We start from the raw sequence: 20,789 nt of genomic DNA, 5'->3' as shown, positions 1-20,789 counted from the left end.
ACGAATAAATAAATTTAAATGCGTGACAGATAGCTGGCTATAACAAATAGCCATCTTGTTTCTGACAAGTAGTCAGGTTACTAGTAGTTGCTTACTAGTAAGTAATGTTTCGGGGGATGGCAAATAGCTAGCTATTAGGAGCCAGCTTTTTTCAATTCAGTAGTTTTAGTATTTGCTATAGGAAAATAACCAGTCTTGTGTCTCCCTCCCATGAAAATGCAGTAAAAACTGCCTCTACAATTTGAAAATGCCACTACAATCCTACCCCCGAGAATGAAAAAAAGTAATGTAAGAATGGAATATTTTGGAAGAGAGATCACAAAATTACAATGTTAATTATTTGGTGTGTGAAGTATGTAGTATTTTTCTGAATATTGGTTTATTTCTTATGTGACATACAGGATATTGTCAGTTGTCACCAAACGTTAGAAATGTTATCTATGAAATCATCGTATAGTTTTGGGGGTAGCGTAACATAAATTATCACGTCTATCACTTCTCACACCAAACAAACTAGACAATGATTCCTTATACCCGGTCGACAGGGGATGCTTACTCCTCCTAGGCACCTGATCCCACCTCTGGTGTGTCCAGGGGTCCGTGTTTGCCCAGCTATCTATTTTGTATTGCTTGTAGGAGTTATGAGATTGATCACTGTTCGTTATCTTCACCTTTCATCGATATCTGAAGTAAAGATAAAATCGGCACACATGCCATTCTATATGTTAATTTCCATACTCCCCGCCTATTGATGTCATGACAAGTTGCTAATTTGCATTCAAGTGACATGTACATGCAGTATATAGGGGGAATTAACACATGGGAACTTCAAAAGAGTTATATCACAGGGAAAACAGTCGGAAATCGTTACGATGGTACGATGGGACACATGGCAGCAACATCCTCGCACTACACCTCTGTCAATGGCTTTTTACAGAAATCTTGTAAAAGTTTCTATTATCCAACATTTATGTTTTGGACTAAATATTTAGTCATATTATGATATGTTTTTGGTGCAATTAAATTGAAGTTTACTACAAATTGTTTAAAATCGCCGTTTTCTGATCATAAATTTGGAACTACTTCGTAATATGCGTATGAATGTAGGACATACACGTGGTGGAGATTTAAATGTAAACATGGAATCAAAAGTAAGAAAGGCTGTAAAAATACGATAAAACTTGTAAAATAAGAGACAAACAGCAAAATTGTAAATATGTATTTGTTAGAGTGTCAGTGGGCTATGAAAATGGGAGTAAATGCAAATAATCAAAATGGGCAAGGTCTGCTCAGTACATGTAACTCAAACTATATTAGGTATTTCTGGACCAGATATCACGGCCGATCTCGTCAAAGTAACTTATATATGAGAAAAAATTCGACAATTACATGTATGTGAATAAACAAGAAACTGAGTAATTATTTTTCAATGAGGAAACCTGGGATCGCTCATAAACATAAAGTGCAAACAAAATGCTTCATGAGGATTTTTAAAATTCAAACCTATGATACACATCTTTTATGATATGCCAATTTGATGTAACCGTGATAAAGACCTGATAAAATCTTTTGGGTATCTCAGAATTCTTCAGTTTATCAATTCACAATCATAAAATAAAACCTGAAATTAAAGTATAACAAATATACGATTTTACATTGACAACACAATGAGATATAGACATCTAAACTAAACACATGAGGTATCACTCCGGTAATTGTCCAATCAAAATGAACTTGTAGTTCCATATATTTAAAGAAATATTTTTTTCCTTGCGCGATTTTTCTCATTTCCTCTTAATTTTTGCACCCCTGATTAGGAAATTTTGTGTAATTTGTAGAAATAACCAAGTGTATACAAAGGAACTATATGCTGTTGGTAGCTGAGGCTACTTCCTGAGGTGTACTCCGGCTGTTTACACACTATTCTCTTTAGAGAAGTCGAAAGGCATAGCCTTGAAGGCTATGCCTCTCGACTTCTCTAAAGAGAATATTTACACACATGTGAAAAACACGTGGATTTGAGGGTAGTCTTGTTTGCGGGTAATTTATTTTCGAAAATGCCGCGTAGGGTGGTGTTTTTCTGGTGTCGGCAGACGAGATGGGTAACATAGAACATTTCTGACTGCGTTATTCGGCATCAATTCTGTAAACTGATTTTTAATGAATTTTTTTCCTCTATAGTAATATATAGTGAAAATAATTACCGGTGTGATACCATGAAATAGATGCTTACAGGGACATCGACTCTGAAGATATACATAATTTGCTGTATGTATAGAAGTCCCTGTCCTATCCAAGGGACTAGCAGAGAGTGTTCGATCGGTAAGGTAGTGGCCGGAATGTGACGTGGTTTAGAACCAGCCATGCATATCTGTCTATGTCCATGGGTACGTAATGCTCGCATACAACAACACAATCTCTCACCAGAGGGCGTATCACGCTGTGCTATTAGTGGAGCATAGCGGGAACGATAACTCTGGGTAGAGATTGACAACAACATACTCAGCGAAGGAAGTTAATGATAATATATGTAATGAAATATCAAACCAACTAATTCTGGTTACATTGAAAAATTACCGAACACCATTCTAAAGTTTACTAGGTGCTGAACAATTCACACAGAAACACAAATAAGTTTTCTATCTCTCTCTCTCTCTCTCTCTTTTTAAAATCGGGCTCGTTAGACATACTCATGAATTGTAAATCGGGCTCGTTTGCATAAATAACACGTGAAGTTGAACGGTAAAAACATTCCATGACTCTGTGTTTTCTTTATACAGAAATCTGTTAATGGAGCATTTGATTGGAAGTATTGAAACTGTTGTTTTAAGAAGGTTATTTCGACATGTCTTCAAGTGACAGGTAACGACGCTATGCTTTTCTGAAATTGTAAAATGCAGATCTTCTACCGCTTGTATACAGACTTTTTTTCTGATCTGTTGTATAGTGTATTAGGACTGGGATGATATGAGGTACTCTGCAATAAGAATCACAATATAATAAGTGCTATAAAGTATCATATCTTAAAATGACTACTGCTGTTCTTTTAAAAAAATACTTATAGAATACGTTAAAACCACCCATAATGTTGTAATGTTGGATTCATTGAAATCATCATCTGAATACAATGTTCTTTAATAACTTTAGACTTGATTGTATTTTTAATGCATCTATTTAAATTTATCAAGCTTCTGCAGTCATTATTGATTAGTATTTAAGGCTATTTGGACCAGTGTGGATATATCTGCCTGGATATAGCCCAGTGGTTAGAGCATCTGACAAATGATAATGCAGGTGTCCCGACTCCTGAGTTCAATTCCTGGTCCAGCCCAAAATTTTCTCCTTTCGTATACTAAATCTGGTGCTCTGACCTCCCTTGAACTTACAGGTTCTTGTACCAGGGCAAAAGAATTTAAAGGGAAAGGCAACCCTAACCACATAGTTGCTTTTATGAATAAAGTATTACTTACTGATATCGTAATTGACAGTCTATAACAACAAAAATCCTTGCTTAACAATTAAATCAATATTAATCAATCATGTATTTTGAATTACTCTCCGCTAAGAGAGTGGCCATTGAAGTTTAATTTATGATGTCACACCGTGTATACCAGTTTATTTCATCATCAGCACTGTAAACATGACAAGTCACGGCCAGTTAAGTTTGGAGTTGTATAGATTTGAGCCCGCTCTTTCGCAAGACGGTACACGTTTCTTCATACAAATGTCTTGAACCTCAACTTGTCAATACGCAAATGATGGATCCACAGTTTATGTAGTCTTTTCTTTTCAAATGACTTGGTTGAATCGGGAATTTCGAAAAAAAAACAAACTTTTTTCACATCTCCCCTTTGCATTAGTGTAATTAACTGCTTGCCAGGAAGGCATCAACCTATTTATTCGTAAGATCTACCACATGCACATCTTTGATGATCTCACAGGTGCTTGGGTTCAGGACCTCCATAAGCTACATGAGTTGATTTAATTAATTTTTTTGTTGAAAATATTTCTAATGCATGTCAACAACATCTTGCATACCCATAAAGTCCAAAATATATGTAATTCAAAATAAGCCCTTTTAAAAAAAATACCCTCACTGGTTATTATAAGTTCTGTTATAATAACCAGTGACGTTATTTTTTTAAAAGGGCTTTTTTTGAATTATTGTTGACATGCATTAGAAATATTTTCAACAAAAAAATTAATTAAATCAACTCATGTAGCTTATTCGGATGGGGGGGGGGGGGTCCTGAACCCAAGTAGCTGCAGAACTGTAGCTCTCGGAAAAAATATTGTGACGGACAGAGAGCTACAGATCCACCCCTTATAAAAACCTTTGATTTACGGCACACAAAAAGCTACGCACGGTTGAGGCCTTATATCGTTGTATTCTTGTGTTGCTGTCACATCAATTTAATATAAAAAAATTCTTAACATATTTTCCTACTATTCTTGTGTTCAAACATACCTTCAAATATTCATTAAAGCCCCATACGACCTGAAAACTCACAGCTTCAAATGATTTCGTTTGTTGACGTAGCCATGTTAGGTAGCCGGTCAATACGCAACTTCTGAGATATCAGCTCTTCTGTGATGGAGGTACGTTCAGTGTTCTGTTGAGCGCTAGGTGGGTACAAGATGCATACATATACTATAGACTAGCTATGTTAATATGGATAAAAGTAATGAAAGTGTAAATTTTGTTTATATCAGTCGTTGGTATACATTAAACTGACCATAATATCAAGAATGATATTTATTTGAATTAGGCCATTAAATTAAATATGAACTTATTTTTTATTTCCTCCTCTGCACGAGTGATATTTTAATCAAAGAAAAATGGTGATTATAGATTTTTGTTTGAGCTAATTTATTATTAAATACTAATAAACTTAATAATATTGTGTTTCCCTGCAGATTGGGTGGTTGCATGATGTCTGATAATCGGTCTTAAGGCAATATATGAAGGCAGCGATAAGCATTGTACCCACCGCATGTGGACGATAGTATGTTTTGTGTCTCACTGTGCGTAAGAGTTCCACAAAGAGAAAGAACTATTGGGCAACTCGGAAATTGCGTATTCGAACCCTGTTGCTATTGGTATCTATTCATAAAATTCGTTATAAGTGATGTATTCGCTCTTCATTTGTTATCAACACGAATTATTAACAAAAATTAAAAAATATAGTTTTTCTAAAGGTAAAATAAGCTCTTGACAAATGAAAATGCTACAAAAGCCCATTATGGTCTTTAACACTCCAGTGGCAGGGATGGAGACCGGACCAAATCAATGAAAGCTGCGTTGCCGTGAGTTTATCTATTTGAATAATTACTGGGATGATATTTTATTGAAAATAATTAACTAAAATATTAATGGAGATTTTAGTTCACATCTAGACGTTTTGTGCAAGTATGGAAATGAACCGGGATTCGAAATGACTGGCTACCTAACATGGCTACGTCAACAAACAAAATCATCAAAAGCTGCGAGTTTTCAGGTCGTATGGGGCTTTAATTAATATTTGAAGGTATGTTTGGACATAAGAATAGTAGGAAAATATGTTAAGATTTTTTTAATATTAAATTTATGCGACAGTAACACAAGAATACAATGATATAAGGCCTTAATCGTGCACAGCTTTTTGTGTGCCGTAAATTGAAGGTTTTTATAAGGGGTGGATCTGTAGCTCTCTGTCCGTCACAATATTTTTTCAGAGAGCTACAGTTCTGCAGCTAGAACCCAAACACCTGTGGATGATCTTAGAATCTCATCAAAACCGGAACAGACGGTGTGACGTCAAAATTATTGATTTTTCTGATCTTGAATACAAAAGATTTACACATCTATAGATCGCAGGAATTTCAATTTTTGACGTTTTCGAATTAGTCCTGAAGCTTATATAGGCGATATATCAACAGAATTGTATGACAAATCTTTATCATATGATTAATCCTATCATTTATCATGTAAAAATATTTTGAGTTGCCTTTCCCTTTAAGGAGGAAGGAGCGTAGTATCTAGGGTTACTTATGTGGAATGTGCATATTGGTTTGGATAGCTCAGTGATTAGAGCACCTGACTAGTAATGAAGGGGTCCCAGGTTTAATTCATTCACACTTCAATGGATACTGTTAGTAATTGTTATCACATCAGTGCCGCTATGGTATCCCTCCATGTCACACATTCTTTGGCTATATTTTCGGACTCCTGATATGTTAGGCCTGCAGTTGTAAAGTTTCTTGCCAGCGTGTCTCGCCATCTCTGCCGTTGTCGTCCTTTTTTTTCGTCTGCCTCCGACTGATGTAGGGTCCCACTCATACATTCACTTAGGGAATCTTTCGTCTCCCATCCTCGACATGTGACCAAACCATCTCGGCCGATTCCTCATGAGTAGTGTTGAGGCATATGGTTGATCTGTGAGCTCTCGAATGTCATTGTTGCGCCTTCGTTCCCACCATTTGGTCTTCAGAATAATTCTAAGACATCTGGAATCGAAGGCGTCTAGTCGTTGCTCATGTTTCCTGGTTGTGACCCATGTTTAATTCATGGTCCTGCCCAAACTTTGCTCCCTTCCTTTATAAATTGATATGCTAACCATGTGTACCTTGCCTCACCTAACTTGTGCAATCAAGAGAGGAGTGTGCATAATAGAATATATAAGTTCCTTTCATTCTACCCACAATTCATCTGTGATTTGTCATCAACATCTTAAAAGACAAAGACAAGAAGTACTTGCTGATATCCTGAAGTACTTGCTGATATCCTGAACTTCATGACTTACGTCAAATGTGTTGTAAATGACCCTGCATATTGTTACGCATATCAAGTAGATCTGTATCATATTTTGACTGTATTATGAAAGACTTGTTTTATTTTTTCCCTTCTGTTACATTTGATATCCAAGATCTGTCCTGTTCCCAGATTTGGAACAGGGGACCAGGGACCGGGATGTCTTCAAGGTATAAAAACATTGACTGCTTGAGGGAGTTGAATTTGGAAATGATTAATTGCTGGTGTCTGATAGCTATTAGAGCATTGTACTGGAGACTCGTGCCATGGAGAGCTCTGTGTTTGAATCCTGTTCTGGTCCATCACATTTCCTCTCTCCTTGTTCGATATAATCTTGGAGAAACCAGTCTTCGTCAGATTATTGGATGTCAAAATAAGAGTATTTAAAATAATATATATTCAGAACAAGGGGTTCAAAACAGTGTGACTCTGTTTATGTCACTCAGTTAATTGCAAACAAAAATGTAACGCAGTACAGAAACTCTGTGCTTGATAAGACCTCCGTGTTAGCTGGTAAAGACTGACCATGGTATTCACTTAGTACATAAACATGTATATTAAAGATTATTGGGGAAAGGATTGGTTGAGACATAGGAGATGTTCAGAGATTATAAGACAATGCAGTTTAATTTTGACATATGAATAAATTTTTTTGCAGTAAGTGTGAAGTGTGTGGTAAAGTTCAGTCAAAGTACAAATGCCCACGATGTCATAAAAGAACTTGTAGTCTGACGTGTGTTAAACAACATAAAGAAGAAACTAGTTGTAATGGTGTTCGGGACAAGACAGCCTTTGTGAAGATGAAAGAGATGGGAGATATGCACCTCCTTAGTGGTATGATTTACAGGGAGGGGCTCATAAGCCTGCTGCCCAATCAGTTCATTGTTTAAAGATAAATATGATTTTCACTATTAACTGTTAAAGAAAATATCCATCAAAAATCAGGCACTGTCTTATAGTATGTAGTGATGTAAATGTGGTGTCTTATTACAAATTTGACTGTAATAATATTTAGCAGAATCAGCACCCCCCATCTTTGAATGTCCATAACTGCAGTCAATACAAAGATCACATTTACACCAATGAGTATATAGGCAGTGCAAGACATGTCAAGTCCGACCAATTTTAATGTTTGTTCCTAAAATTTGTTTAATTCCTATGTATATCAGCAACAGTATTGATTTTTTCCCCTGTCACAAATGTTAAATACAGAGCATTTTTTCTTTCCCTACATTTCAGTAGGCTAACGAGTTATCATCTCTTTAACAATGGTTTATGTAGTGACTTTCATGGGATATTGTTGTAAAGCCAACACATAAGTAGAGTTTTATAAAATGAATTTCTTGTTTTAAGAATTTAAAAAAAAAATATGCCAGAAATTCTTTGTTGCAAAATCTGCTAGATTTTTTTTCCCCATGGAGTCTTAAAAAGTTTTGAAATAAACATGCATGCAGGTTACAGGCACTTATCTCAATATAGCATATAAGTACCTGATCCCCCTCACCTGCAGGCTTGAATTTGGACATATCTTCAGTCTGTGTAGAAGAGAAAAAATTCATTTGTCCTAATAGACAGCTCACTGCATTTTTAATGCAAATCACTGACCCACTTTTTCTAATGCTTATTTGACTTACAGATGATACACATTTCATTTAGATTACCGTATGTTGGAAGATGTTGATCGAACCATAGACAGTCATAGCAGGGACCCACTAAAGAGGTCGGGAGTTAATGGAGTTGTCATCAATGTAGGAAACCACTTTCTTCATTATTTATCAGATTACAGCACCATTAATCAATAAAAGTGACTGTTTAGAGTGATTCGGTGGTTTACTCTCTTATGCTATTGAAAAAAGTAAATGTCTATGATTTTACTCAATTTTGAATTTTGCTTTATAGCTCTACCTCAAGTTGGCCATTAGATTGGTGCCCTATCAAGAAAAGCATATCTTTGAAACTGAATTTGTATTATATTTACTTTTTAAAAGTATCACAAGAAACAAGGATAGTGTTAGACATTTGATTCCAAAATTTAACCCAAACAACATAGATATCGATTATCTTTTATTTCAATGTGGTTAAAAATTAACCATAAGAATTCACAACTGGGAACTTTTGTTTTGATAATTCAGATTCAGCAAAATGGTGGCATCACTTGTGATGGGTCTATTATCACTGACAATCAAACGTTGGTCGCTATAAGTCTCCTGACGTCGATTACAATTTTCATAATCGATCAGTTTGAAAAATAACTTTGTACGACTTGTCATTTTCTTCTACGGAAAAAAAATGGCGGTGCCATTTGATTCGGATGAATTGGGAGATCCGAATAATGATAAGAATATGCTTCAGACTCTTGTAGAAATATTTCCATATCCTGGAAAGAACACAAGATTATCTTCTTTTTTTTTTCAATTTAAGTTTTACAAATTCAGGTTTGGTTTTTAGCTCACTTGAGCTGAAAGCATAAGTGAGGTTTTCTGATCACCTGTTGTCTGTCTGTAAACTTTTCATACTTTTAACTTTCTCCAGAAACACTGTGCCAATCTTGGTACAAATCATCCTTGAGTGAAGGAGATTCAATCTGGTTCAAATGAAGGACCATGGCCACTTCAAAGGGGAGATAATCACAGAAATACAAAAATAGGATGGGGTCATTTAAATATCTTCTAAAGAACCACTGGGCCAGAAAAGCTGAAATTTATATGAAAGCTTCTTGACATAGTGGAGATTTTAGTTGGTTAAAATGATGACCCCCGGGGGTAGGGTGGGGCCACAATAGGGGATCAAAGATTTACATGGGAATATATAGGGAAAATCTTGAAAAATCTTCTCAAGAACCACTGAGCAAGAAAAGTTTACATTTACATGAAAAATTCCTGACATAGTGCAGATTCAAGTTTGTTAAAACCATGGTCTCCGGGGATAAGGTGGGGCCACAATAGGGATAAAAGTTTTGCTTGCGAATATGTAGGGAAAATCTTTAAGTATGGACCAAGGTGACTCAGGTGAGTGCTGTAGCACATGGGCCTCTTGTTTAAATATATGAGGAACTGAATTTTGTTTAGTAAAAGATAATTTATATAATAAGGAAAAAGTTCTCAATGTTTTCGATTATTTAGTTGATTATACACTTTCGATTATATTCAAGAATCGATTATGAATTTTTTTTAATATTACATCACTAGGCACGATAAAAAATGTAATTCTCTGACAAAAGTTTGGGCCCCGCCATATGATGAGTGCTCTATAGTATCACTGTCCATCCATCAGCACTTTCTATGGCAAGCGATAATTTAAGTTTCCGTGGGAATATTTCCATAAATTTTATTTTATACATGATACTTGGATTAGGCAAAGGAAGACATTTTTATACCCCCCGAACAAAGTTCTGGGGGGTATATAGGAATCACTCTGTCTGTCTGTCTGTCCGTCCGTCCGTCTGTCTGTCTGTGCAGATTCGTGTCCGGGCCATAACTTCTTTGTTCTTTGACTTAGGCATACCATATTTGGCACACAGGTAGATCACCATGAGACGATGTGTCAAGTACCTTCATGACCTCTATATGACCTTGACCCTTGACCTCAAGGTCAAAATTAAAGGTTTTTTACAATGGATTCATGTATGGGCCATGACTTCTTTGTTCTTTGACATAGGCATATCATATTTGACACATGAGTGTATCACCATGAGACGATGTGTCGAGTACCTTCATGACCTGTATATGACCTTGAACTTTGACCTCAAGGTCAAAATTGATTATAGGGTTTTGACATAGTCATACCATAAGACATGGTTGTATCACCATGAGACTATGTATCATGTACATTCATGACCTCTTTATGACCTTGACCTTTGATCTCAAGGTCAAAATTATAGGTTTATGCCATGGATTTGTGTTTGGACTATATCTTCCATTTTCTTCTACAAATGCATACCATATTTTTACACTCAGGAAAGAGGTAATTTATACCTATTAACAACACCCTTTGGGAGATTGGGGTAAGCGGGGGGTATTCTTAGTGAGCATTGCTCACTGTACATCTTGTTTGATTTTCAGATTTATTAACTTTGGCGATCTTTACAGAGTTATGACACTTAGAATTTTTTAATTAGATGATAACGCTTTCTATGGCATGCAAAAACATGAGATTACTTGAGTAATGCTTGGATTCCTACAGTAATTTGTCCATCTATCTGACTGTCTGTACTTTCTATGACACATGATAGCTTAAGTTTCCATGGGAAGATTTTCATTAAATTTTATACATAATACTTGAGAGACTTTCATAGAAGTTAAAGATAATGTTCAGATTCCTATTGTAAATCACTCTGTCCACCCATCAGCTCTTCCTATATGACAATTGGTAACTTCAATTTCCCTGGGAATATTTTCATAAAATATACACATGTACATAATATTTGGATTAGTCGGAGAAAGACCCCATCCAAATTAAGATTCACTTTGTGGTCCTTTCTGACTTGTCAGTTTTCTAGTAACTGTAGTGTTTTCCTGCCTGTAATTCATTTAAAGGTATATATGCCATATTAATAGTATTTTGTTCGATGTTAAAAAGTAGACTGTATTTTGTTAGTATGATCAACTAAAGAATGTCCAAAAAATTTATAAGAGTAGTAAAGGGGACCCCTTTTGATTTACAAGTTTATCATGGGGCCCTTTCTGACTTGATTTCTGATTTACAGATTTATTACAGAACCCTTTCTGACTTTTCAATTTTCTAGTTTATATTACTGTGCTATTGATTGACAAACTCTGATCAATAATGAACTTTTCAGATGAGGAAGCTGGCAGAGAAGAAAGGCATAAAAGTTAAATTCCTTCCATATCCAATGTCAAAAAGGAAAAACAATTCCACAAGACTTTCTAGTTACAGGTAAAACAGTTGCAACCATTTTTGAAAACACAACTTTGATTTAAAGTAATTTCACCCCTCTAGAATTATTTCAATCTTGTATTTGATTGTTATACGCCCGTCTTAAGACGGGCCGTATTATGTTATGGCCTTCATGTCCGTCCGTCTGTCGGTCCGTCCGTCCGTCTGTTAGCTTTTTCGTGTCCGGCTCATAACTTAAATACTATAAGGCCTAGAATAATCAAACTTTGTCAGTTGATACATCTTGGGTAGAAGGTGTGTCGCACATTAAAACCAGGTCGCTGTGACTTTTAATTAAGAAGATATGGCCAAATATGGTAAAACCCTGTCCGGCTCATAACTTGAAAACTATTTGATCTAGAATCATGAAACTTGGTCAACTTATGCATCTTAGGTAGAAGGTGTGTCGCACTGTACTTTAAGGTCACTGTGACATTTAGTTGAAGTGATTTTTTGAAAAAAGTATGTTATAATTGGTACAATCCCTACTCATATAAGAGTTTTGTAGAAAACCTCATTCAAAAATGTTACATCAAGAAAACACATATTTTTTTTATGATATACTGTACAGCTTTTTTTAGCTTATGTAATGTTTCCTTTGTTTCTAACAATAACATGAGAAATTCCACTTGTCCCATGGGAGTAGCATGCAAAGGGCATTTTGACAAGACTAATTAATGAGTTTTGTGTAGAGCATCTCTGATCAACATGATCAAGCAGGTGTTATCTTTATCTCTAGGGAATTGGGCAGAGAGATCTTAGCCTCTTAATTGCAGATATACCAGAAATTATTTGTGAAAGTGAATTTGTTTGTTGTGGTTAGTCTTTATTTTCAAAATTAATTTGACATTGTACTATATAATTTTTAATTTTTTTTCTCGGCAACCTATATGCAGAGTATCATTTCTCACTAAGACAACAAATGGTTGCAATACGTATAAAGGCCTATTTTAATGATTAGTATTTTGATGTTTTGTTATGGCTGTGGCATTGTTCAGAAAAAAGATATACAATGAACAAAGCTGCAGATTGGGCATTTGTGTAAATCTGAACAGATGAAATAGTATTGCAATAACCATATTAAAAAATGTTAATTCAAGAAACTACACATTCTTCATTATATACACTGTACTATACAGCAGTATATAACAAACAAATTATTTCTTTTGTGTCAGTAACAAGAGAAATTTCCCTTGTCCCATGGGTGTAATTATCAAGCAATTCAGGAGGCATTTTGCTAACAGAAAAATTGCATTCTGTCAAATTACAGATTAATTAATGAGTTTAGAAGATTTCTGTTACAGCAATCTGATCAAGGAGGTGCTATCTATATCTCTTTCAATCGGGAATTGGCAGAGGAATCTGACCTTCTAATTGATCTGTCAAATTTTAGAACAGTTCTAATTGGTAGCCATTACTTTGAAAGTTTATTTGGTATAAAGTTTAAGAATTAATATGATATTGTAAAATATATTTTTATTTTATATCTCAACAACAAGGTGCAGATTGTCATGTCTCACTAAGATGACAGTTTTACAGTCTAAGAATAAACATAATGACTAATGTTTGATGTTTTATTACGCTGTGCATTGTTCTTCATTCCTTAAAATACAATGAGCAAAGCTGCAGATGTGCATTTCTCAAGTCTAACACAACCAGTTGAGAAATATATGATGTATTATTTTTTTCTAATTAATAACTACACCATAGGAGATGCACCATTGTTTGAAATAACCGTTTTTAATCTATATTTATTTATATTGACATCACTGTGCATATTTTACTTTTATACTTGAAGATTTGACAAAGGCAGATACTGATATATGTATTTTTTGATATGTTGAATAAATCAACCTTTTTGAGTACTCCCATTTATTGTAAGTTGTTTGCTTGGATAAAGGGCTATCTTGCACTTTAATCATTTCATTGAAAACATTTGGGAAAATGTTTTTATATCCTTTTAAAAATCATTAAGCTTACATTATCAATATTTGTAGCAATGTCACATGAGGCCATAAAGTGGGTAAGATTCTTAAGGAAGGATGACATTTGGTTCCATGCATACCTATCTCTTCATGGTGATATGTTCATGTTAACAATATGTGACGGGCGTATCATGTGCCGTGGCGGTGCACTTTATTGATTCTTTAAATAATATATCTTAGTAACAAATAAAAATGATAAAATAAGTATGTTGTTGTATCAATAAAACTTTTATCAATTATCACATACATGTACATACATACCTGTATTCAACGTCAGAAAACTGCAATTAATAGGTAGAGTAACATTGCTTGATTTTTCCATAATGTCTATTCCTATTGAACCACACACCCCTCCCAACAGAGAACCTTAAATATATTTTTGCACTGCATGTGGAATTTCATTGTACTAGAAATAGATTTCATGTGGATCTAAACACCTTGATGTTAAAAAAATGTACCAGTTAGGTCTAGATGTTTGCAGTCACCCATTTCATGTCAGTGCAAGCAGGAGAGAGTATTTATGTGAAAATACATATATATTATTACTGCAGTAACTTGATCCTAAGAGTCAGATGACATCGAGTTGACAGGCGCGGATCATTAGAATAGATCACACAAGACACGAAGCATTGAGTTTGATCTGATGATCCACACCTATCAAGGAGACGTGATCCAACTCTTCGGATGAAGTTGCTGTAGTAATGATAAATTTGTTATGTACCCCCTTATGTATTTTAAAATCCACATTTATAAGATAATAAATGTAATCCAAATTATAAAAAACACATTCTTACACAGACATGGTGAAGTTATTTTTTGTATACGTAGTTTTGTTTGTGATGCAGTCGTTATTTTCCACAAAAAATGTTGCGTTGATGCATTGTGACGGCATCAGTTTCAAAGAATACTGATAGGGAATCAGAAAACCAGTGTGGTGATCATGAAAACCGGATCACACTCTGAAATCAACAGTATCAAAAACGGAAACACTGATGGGTACAAAATGAAGAGTTATATTCAATAGCAGGCACATGTATTGGAGGGCAGTTTCGCAGATTTTACAGTGTGTTGTGAAACATCATAATTGGGTGATTTTTAGGACAATCAATTTTGTAAATAAATATCACAATGTACCTCTTGGATTTGCCAGGAATGGTTTATAGTTGTATAATATTTAGTCTACTACCCCTGCTCACAATCAAGGAGGATGAAGTAGCCACCTTTGAGCAGGATGGAGGTTGTCATCATTGTTACTTGTACATTATGAGTTTGGCAGAGGAGACTAAATTGTTGAAAATGATTTACCTATATACATGTATTTCACTCATTAACATCTAACTCTAATCAAAGTGTCTCCCATCTGCTTATTGTAATTATAATACAGTGTATATGACAGATTCAATCACTTCCTCTGTGAGGGAAGAAGTATTGAATGTCTAGTACAGGCTTTTTTTGTAATCATTTACACGTATTTATTTATCAATTTACATTATTTTCTTGCAGAAAAGGAGATTTCTTGTGGCATTTAGAACTTAATTTTCCCCAGTCTGGAGTGAAATACACAGAGAAAAGGTGTGACATAGAAATTATTTTTAAAAAGATAGATTTATGGAGAAATAGATAAGAAAATTACGATACATAGTTTAAAATTGAATTCAGAGTAAACATATTTTCCATTCATTCACTCGGCTGTTAATTGTTTTGCAGGGTACATGAAAATACTTGCCTGTGTGATGTGCTCAAGACATTCATTCATCCTACCGAGTCAGATCCTGTTAAAAGACAAATGTTAAAGGCTTACTGTAGTACACCAATGGAAAACTGTCAAATTCTTATGCAGGAGGAGGGACTCCCAGCCAACATTAGGAGGTCAGGATTGTGTACTGGAATGAGTCTTATATACATGTGGTTTGATTCTCTGCTTCTCTCCAGAACGATAGCATTTGCTTGATGAAATGAAATATGTTTTCATTGTTACTTGTTTCCACTTCAGATTTCACCCGCTAGACCTGAGTAAAACTTTGTGTGAGAATTTGCAGGGTAAGGAGTTTATAGAATACCCTACCCTCCATGTTGTTTTACCAGACAGTGCTGATAAATACCCACTGACAACTGCAGGATAGGTGTGGAACAACAGGAGTAAGTTACATGATTGAAAAGCACAGAACTGGAAAATGTGTCCATAAAGTAAACATGGAACACAAACCAAATAAATCAAAGTACTGTCAGTACTGACTGACATTATTGTCATGCCATTCAATTGACTGTGAAAAATGAAAATAAACCTGATGAATATATTAAAGCATTGACTACGCTGGATAAAACTTTTTCATACTTCGTAGTTTGTAATTCATTTTGTATTGTTTTCTTTGTAATTAATGTTATCCAATCTCATTAAATCATGTTGACTTTTATTTTAAAAAAATGTGTTATCAAGTTATACCATGGAGTTGCTATTGACAATATTGGTATCTTAATTTTGAAAAATGAGATAAAAAAGGTTCTAAGGTCTAGTCCTTAAACAAATATGTACATGTATTAACATGCAGGACATTCAATTTTTTATTATGTTGAAAATTTATTTGCAAAAATGATATCTTTGAGCATCTCTGACCTAGAGGTTAGAGCGTTCTCCCCGCATGCGGGAGGCCGGGGTTTGAATCCTGGTCGCGACAGACCTAAGTCGTTAAAACAGGTAGTGACAGTTCCATTGCCAAACGCTCGGCATCAGTTGTGAATGTCACAGGTCCTCGGAGATGACCTTAAAAACAGATACCCCGTGTCGCAGTAGGTGTGGCACGCTAAAGAACCCTCACTGCTCAAAGGCCGTAAGTGCCGAGCAAAGGCCTAAATTTGAAGCCCTTCACCGGTCATGGTGACATCTCCATGAGTGAAAAATTCTCGACAGAAACGTTAAGCAAGATACAATCAATCAATCAATTGAGCATCTCTGCATTGCAGTAATAGTACTCTGTTTAGTACTTTAGAAATCCTTGACAAAAATATATAGTGCAGTATACCAACACTATACTAGTATATACTGAAACACAGAAAACATCCCATAGGGATCCAGGTTAGAATAGGTCCTCAGTACCCATTGCTTGTCCTCAGAGGTGACTAAATGGGGTGGTTCTTCGGATGAGACCGCAAAAACCAAGGCCCCATGTCACAGCAGATCCCTCTCTGCTCAAAAGGTGGTAAGCTCGAAGCATAGGCCTACATTTTGCAGCCCTTCACCATAAGTGGTGATGTCTCTATATGAGTGAAAAATTCTTGAGAGGGACATTAAACAATATACACGTACAATCAATCAACAAAGAAAACACATTTTGATGTCCCCTGTAAAGCATAAAGTGACTAGTGATATGAAGATTAGAGAAAACAAGGAGGACCAGCTATCATACAGTTGACTTTGGACTTCTAATGTCTTGGTATTGTTTCCTTGTGTTACATACTGCACTATGAATTTTATATGCAATGTGTGTGTTATTGCCAAGACTATAAATTCTTTCATACAGTGAAATACCAGACCATCTCCCAGACTGCAGTCTAATTATGATTTGTTGTCTGAAATTTCATAGATATTTTCCTGAATCTTATTAGAAAAATATTTATATATTCTTCAAATCCAAAAGTTTGATTTTAAAAATGTTATATATTTGACCTTCTGATGAATTGTGGACGTCATTGTTCTTTCTACCTCAGCTTAACAGTAGCAGTATTCCATTTTACGTTTTTGAATGTCTGTAGATTCTGTGAATAACAATCCATGACTTTTTTTTGGGGGGGGGGGGGGGGGGGGGTGTGTTAAAATATGATTTTTTTTTTATTGCAATGTTATGTATGAAAATTATTATTTATACAAAATATTCACAATTTCCTTTTCTGGGCATTTAACAGTTTGCTCAAGTATGAAATCAATTTAGTACATGTTTTAAAATTGGCCGACAGAGGAAAACGTCTTGTTTCTGAGTATTGTTGTGTGTGTGAAATTTTAAAATTATTTTGGCTTTACTTAAAATTCAGTGCAATTAATTTCAATTTCTCTATAGATCTTTCTTGTAATGAAACAACTTTTTTGTCACTGGACCTTTCAAAAGTCGTTGAAATAGTTTGTAAACCTATTAACCTTATTATCTTAAAAAAAATCTTCACATGGCATTGTGTACAAGGAAAATGAAAATGGCGATATGTTTCCCCCTTGCCTTACTCTAGCTTTGTAGCAGAAAAAGTTTGTTGACATACCATTTGCATGTATAATTATCTTTGATTTAATTCCTATAAACATATTTCTGAAACAAGTAAAACATTTCCCTATGCTGTTCGTGATTGTAATTTTAATTGTATGTACCATTGTATATGGTTTGAGTGAATAAATCCATCGTCTGGAGCCACGTTAATTAGTCCGGGGGTACCTACCAGTGTGAATGGAGAAAATAGGCGTGGTTTGCGACGATGGCGTTGTTTATACATGTACGTCATAAGATGACAGAAGCATTAGCGATTCTCTGCTGCTGCGAATGACAACGCCATCATTCAGCACCCCAATGTCTTACTTTGTTGTGCTCATCCCCGGTGTTGTACTTTTCTGGGCTCATTTGAACATTCAGCACCAGATGTGCTTTTCGGTGCTCATTTTAACATTCAGCACCAGATGTTGTGCTTTTCTGGGCTCGTCCTAACAATCAGCACCAGCAGATGTATTTTCGGGTTTATCCTAACTTTCAGCACTGATGTTGTACTTTTCAATGCTCATTTTAACATTCAGCCCCAGATGTACTTTTTGGGTTTATCCTAACTTTCAGCACTCGATGTTGTGCTTTTTTGGGCTCACCCTAGCATTCAGAACCTGGTGTTTTGCTTGCTACGCTTATCCGAACATTCAGGACCCGATTTTGTACTTTGCTGTGCTCATTTTAACATTCAGTACCAGATTTGGTACTTTCTGCGCTCACTCTAACATTCAGAACCCGGTTTTGTGCTTTGCTGCGCTTATTCTAACATTCAGCACCAAATGTGCTTTTCTGCGCTCATCCTAATGGTCTTTAATTGATTACATAGGAAACGCCGAATTTAAGTGTTATGAAATTATTTGCACGCAACGATTGAAGTAAAGATTGAAGGATTTAGATCAACATAAATGTTTATTGTTAAATAATGATGAAAATGAAGCAGATGAAATGCACATAAATGGTAAATGATTAGAAGCTGACCTTTTTGCACTTAAGACTTTTTGGAAGAGTTGTCTGCCCTTTGTAAAAATAAGAAAAATCTAATTTTCTAAAAATGTGTATGGTCAATGATTAATGTTATTTCATATTTTCAATAAGAGAAAGTGTTTGTAACTTTCTACCAAGTAATTTGTTTTTAAAATCTTGTAATAAAACATGCTTTTTCCATATACTTCAATGTTAAATTCTAGGTGAAATAAATCGAGCAGTAAACAAAATTTTGAAAATTCCTACAGTGGATTATTTTTATTTGATGAACCCTTAACGAAGTATACTACATCGCCATAATGACTGAATTCCTTTTAAAACATGAATGGAAAAGTGAATATCAACAATATTTGTCTATAATTACCTACCTGAGTAGCTCTGTAGATCGTGTCGCGGGTTCGAGTCAAGCAGGGGATTTAACTCTTCTATAGCTCACCTGAGCTGAAAGCTCAAGTGAGCTTTTCTGATTGCCTGTTGTCCGTCCGTCTGTAATTTTTTTAAATTTACAATTTCGACTGTTTTCTCCAGAACCACTGGGCCAATTTCAACCAAACTTGGCAACAAACATCCTTGGGTGAAGGGCTTTCTAGTTTGTTCAAATGAAGGACCATGCCCCAATCTCATAAATAGGGTGGGGTTATTTAAAAATCTTCTCAAGAGCCACTGGGCCAGAAAAGCTGAAATTTACATGAAAGCTTCCTGATATGATGCATATTCAATTTTGTTAAAACCATGACCCCCAAGGGTAGGTTGGGGCCACAATAGGGGATCAAAGTTTTACCTGCGAATATTTGAAAATCTTCTCAAGAACCACAGGGCCACGAAAGTACAAATTTACATGAAAGCTTCCTGTTATAATGCAGATTCAAGTTAGTTAAAATCATGACCCCCCCGGGGGTAGGATGGGGCCACAATAGGGGATCAAAGTTTTACATACAATTATGTCAAGAACCACTTGGTCATAAAAGTTTACATTTATAAATATGAAAGCTTCCTGACGTAGTGCAGATTAAAGTTTGTTAAAATCATGGCCTCCAAAGGTAGGATTGAGCTACAAGAAATGCAAATTTTCATACAATTATATAGAGAAAATCTTTAACAATCTTAGTTCTCAAGAACCATTGGACCAAAAAAGATTACATTTACGTGAAAGCTTCATGACACATTGCAGATTCAAGTTTGTAAAAATCATGGCCCTTGGGGTAGGTTAGCGCCACAATAGTTATCAAAGTTTTACTTGCTAATATATAGAAAAAAATCTTTAAATATAGGCCAAGGTGACTCAGCTGAGCTTCATGAGCCTCTTGTTTCAGATCACTTTCTACCAAAACTGCATTTTTCGGCTAAATAAAGTAAATTTTAAAGTTTTCAATTTCAATAATATTGTTGTACATATACTCCACTTTTCATCCATATCGTATTTCTGTGGTGTAGTGTTCTCAAATGATAAAAAAAAACCAATGAAATTTATAAAAAAAAAAAAAAAAAAACAAAGACGAAAGAAATAGAATGAATGAATAATCATTGATTCATCTGATGAATTAATGTTCTCTAGCTACAAAAAAAAAAAAAAAAACCAAAAAAAAAAAAAACACAAGTGATTAAAGCGAATAAATATTTGGAATTATTGAGCGATTCCTATACCATTTTTAATGGAGGCTGTGGTCACCTTTTTCGTCAGTCTCATTGAATTATTACATGTTTGACTTGTTTCGTTTTATACATGTATCTTGATAAATTTCAGTTTAACATGAAGCAATCATTGTGTTGACAAACCAAACACTTTTAAGATCATTCCGATTTGCTGACCGAGCAACAAAGAGGAAAATAGTTATTTGTTGAGCATCATTTTATTTCAAACAATTTCAGCATTAAAGGATAATCCCAAAATTGCAAAAT

The 20,789-nt window shown here is 35.0% G+C and overlaps 1 protein-coding gene across 1 annotated transcript; it reads left to right on the top strand.

The window, feature by feature from the left end:
• The first annotated feature begins 2,687 nt into the window (after positions 1–2,687).
• Positions 2,688–16,096, top strand: LOC125681200 (box C/D snoRNA protein 1-like). The gene is made up of 7 exons (XM_048921183.2): positions 2,688–2,862; positions 7,449–7,624; positions 8,447–8,538; positions 11,589–11,686; positions 15,175–15,243; positions 15,379–15,540; positions 15,665–16,096. Exons 1-7 carry the CDS (start codon positions 2,846–2,848, stop codon positions 15,792–15,794), a joined length of 744 nt encoding a protein of 247 aa, XP_048777140.1. The 5' UTR covers positions 2,688–2,845; the 3' UTR covers positions 15,795–16,096.
• The last annotated feature ends 4,693 nt before the right edge of the window (positions 16,097–20,789 follow it).

This window comes from Ostrea edulis, chromosome 2 (assembly GCF_947568905.1).
Source record: "Ostrea edulis chromosome 2, xbOstEdul1.1, whole genome shotgun sequence".
NCBI classification, from domain to species: domain Eukaryota; kingdom Metazoa; phylum Mollusca; class Bivalvia; order Ostreida; family Ostreidae; genus Ostrea; species Ostrea edulis.
This window is presented reverse-complemented; position numbering and strand designations above follow the sequence as displayed.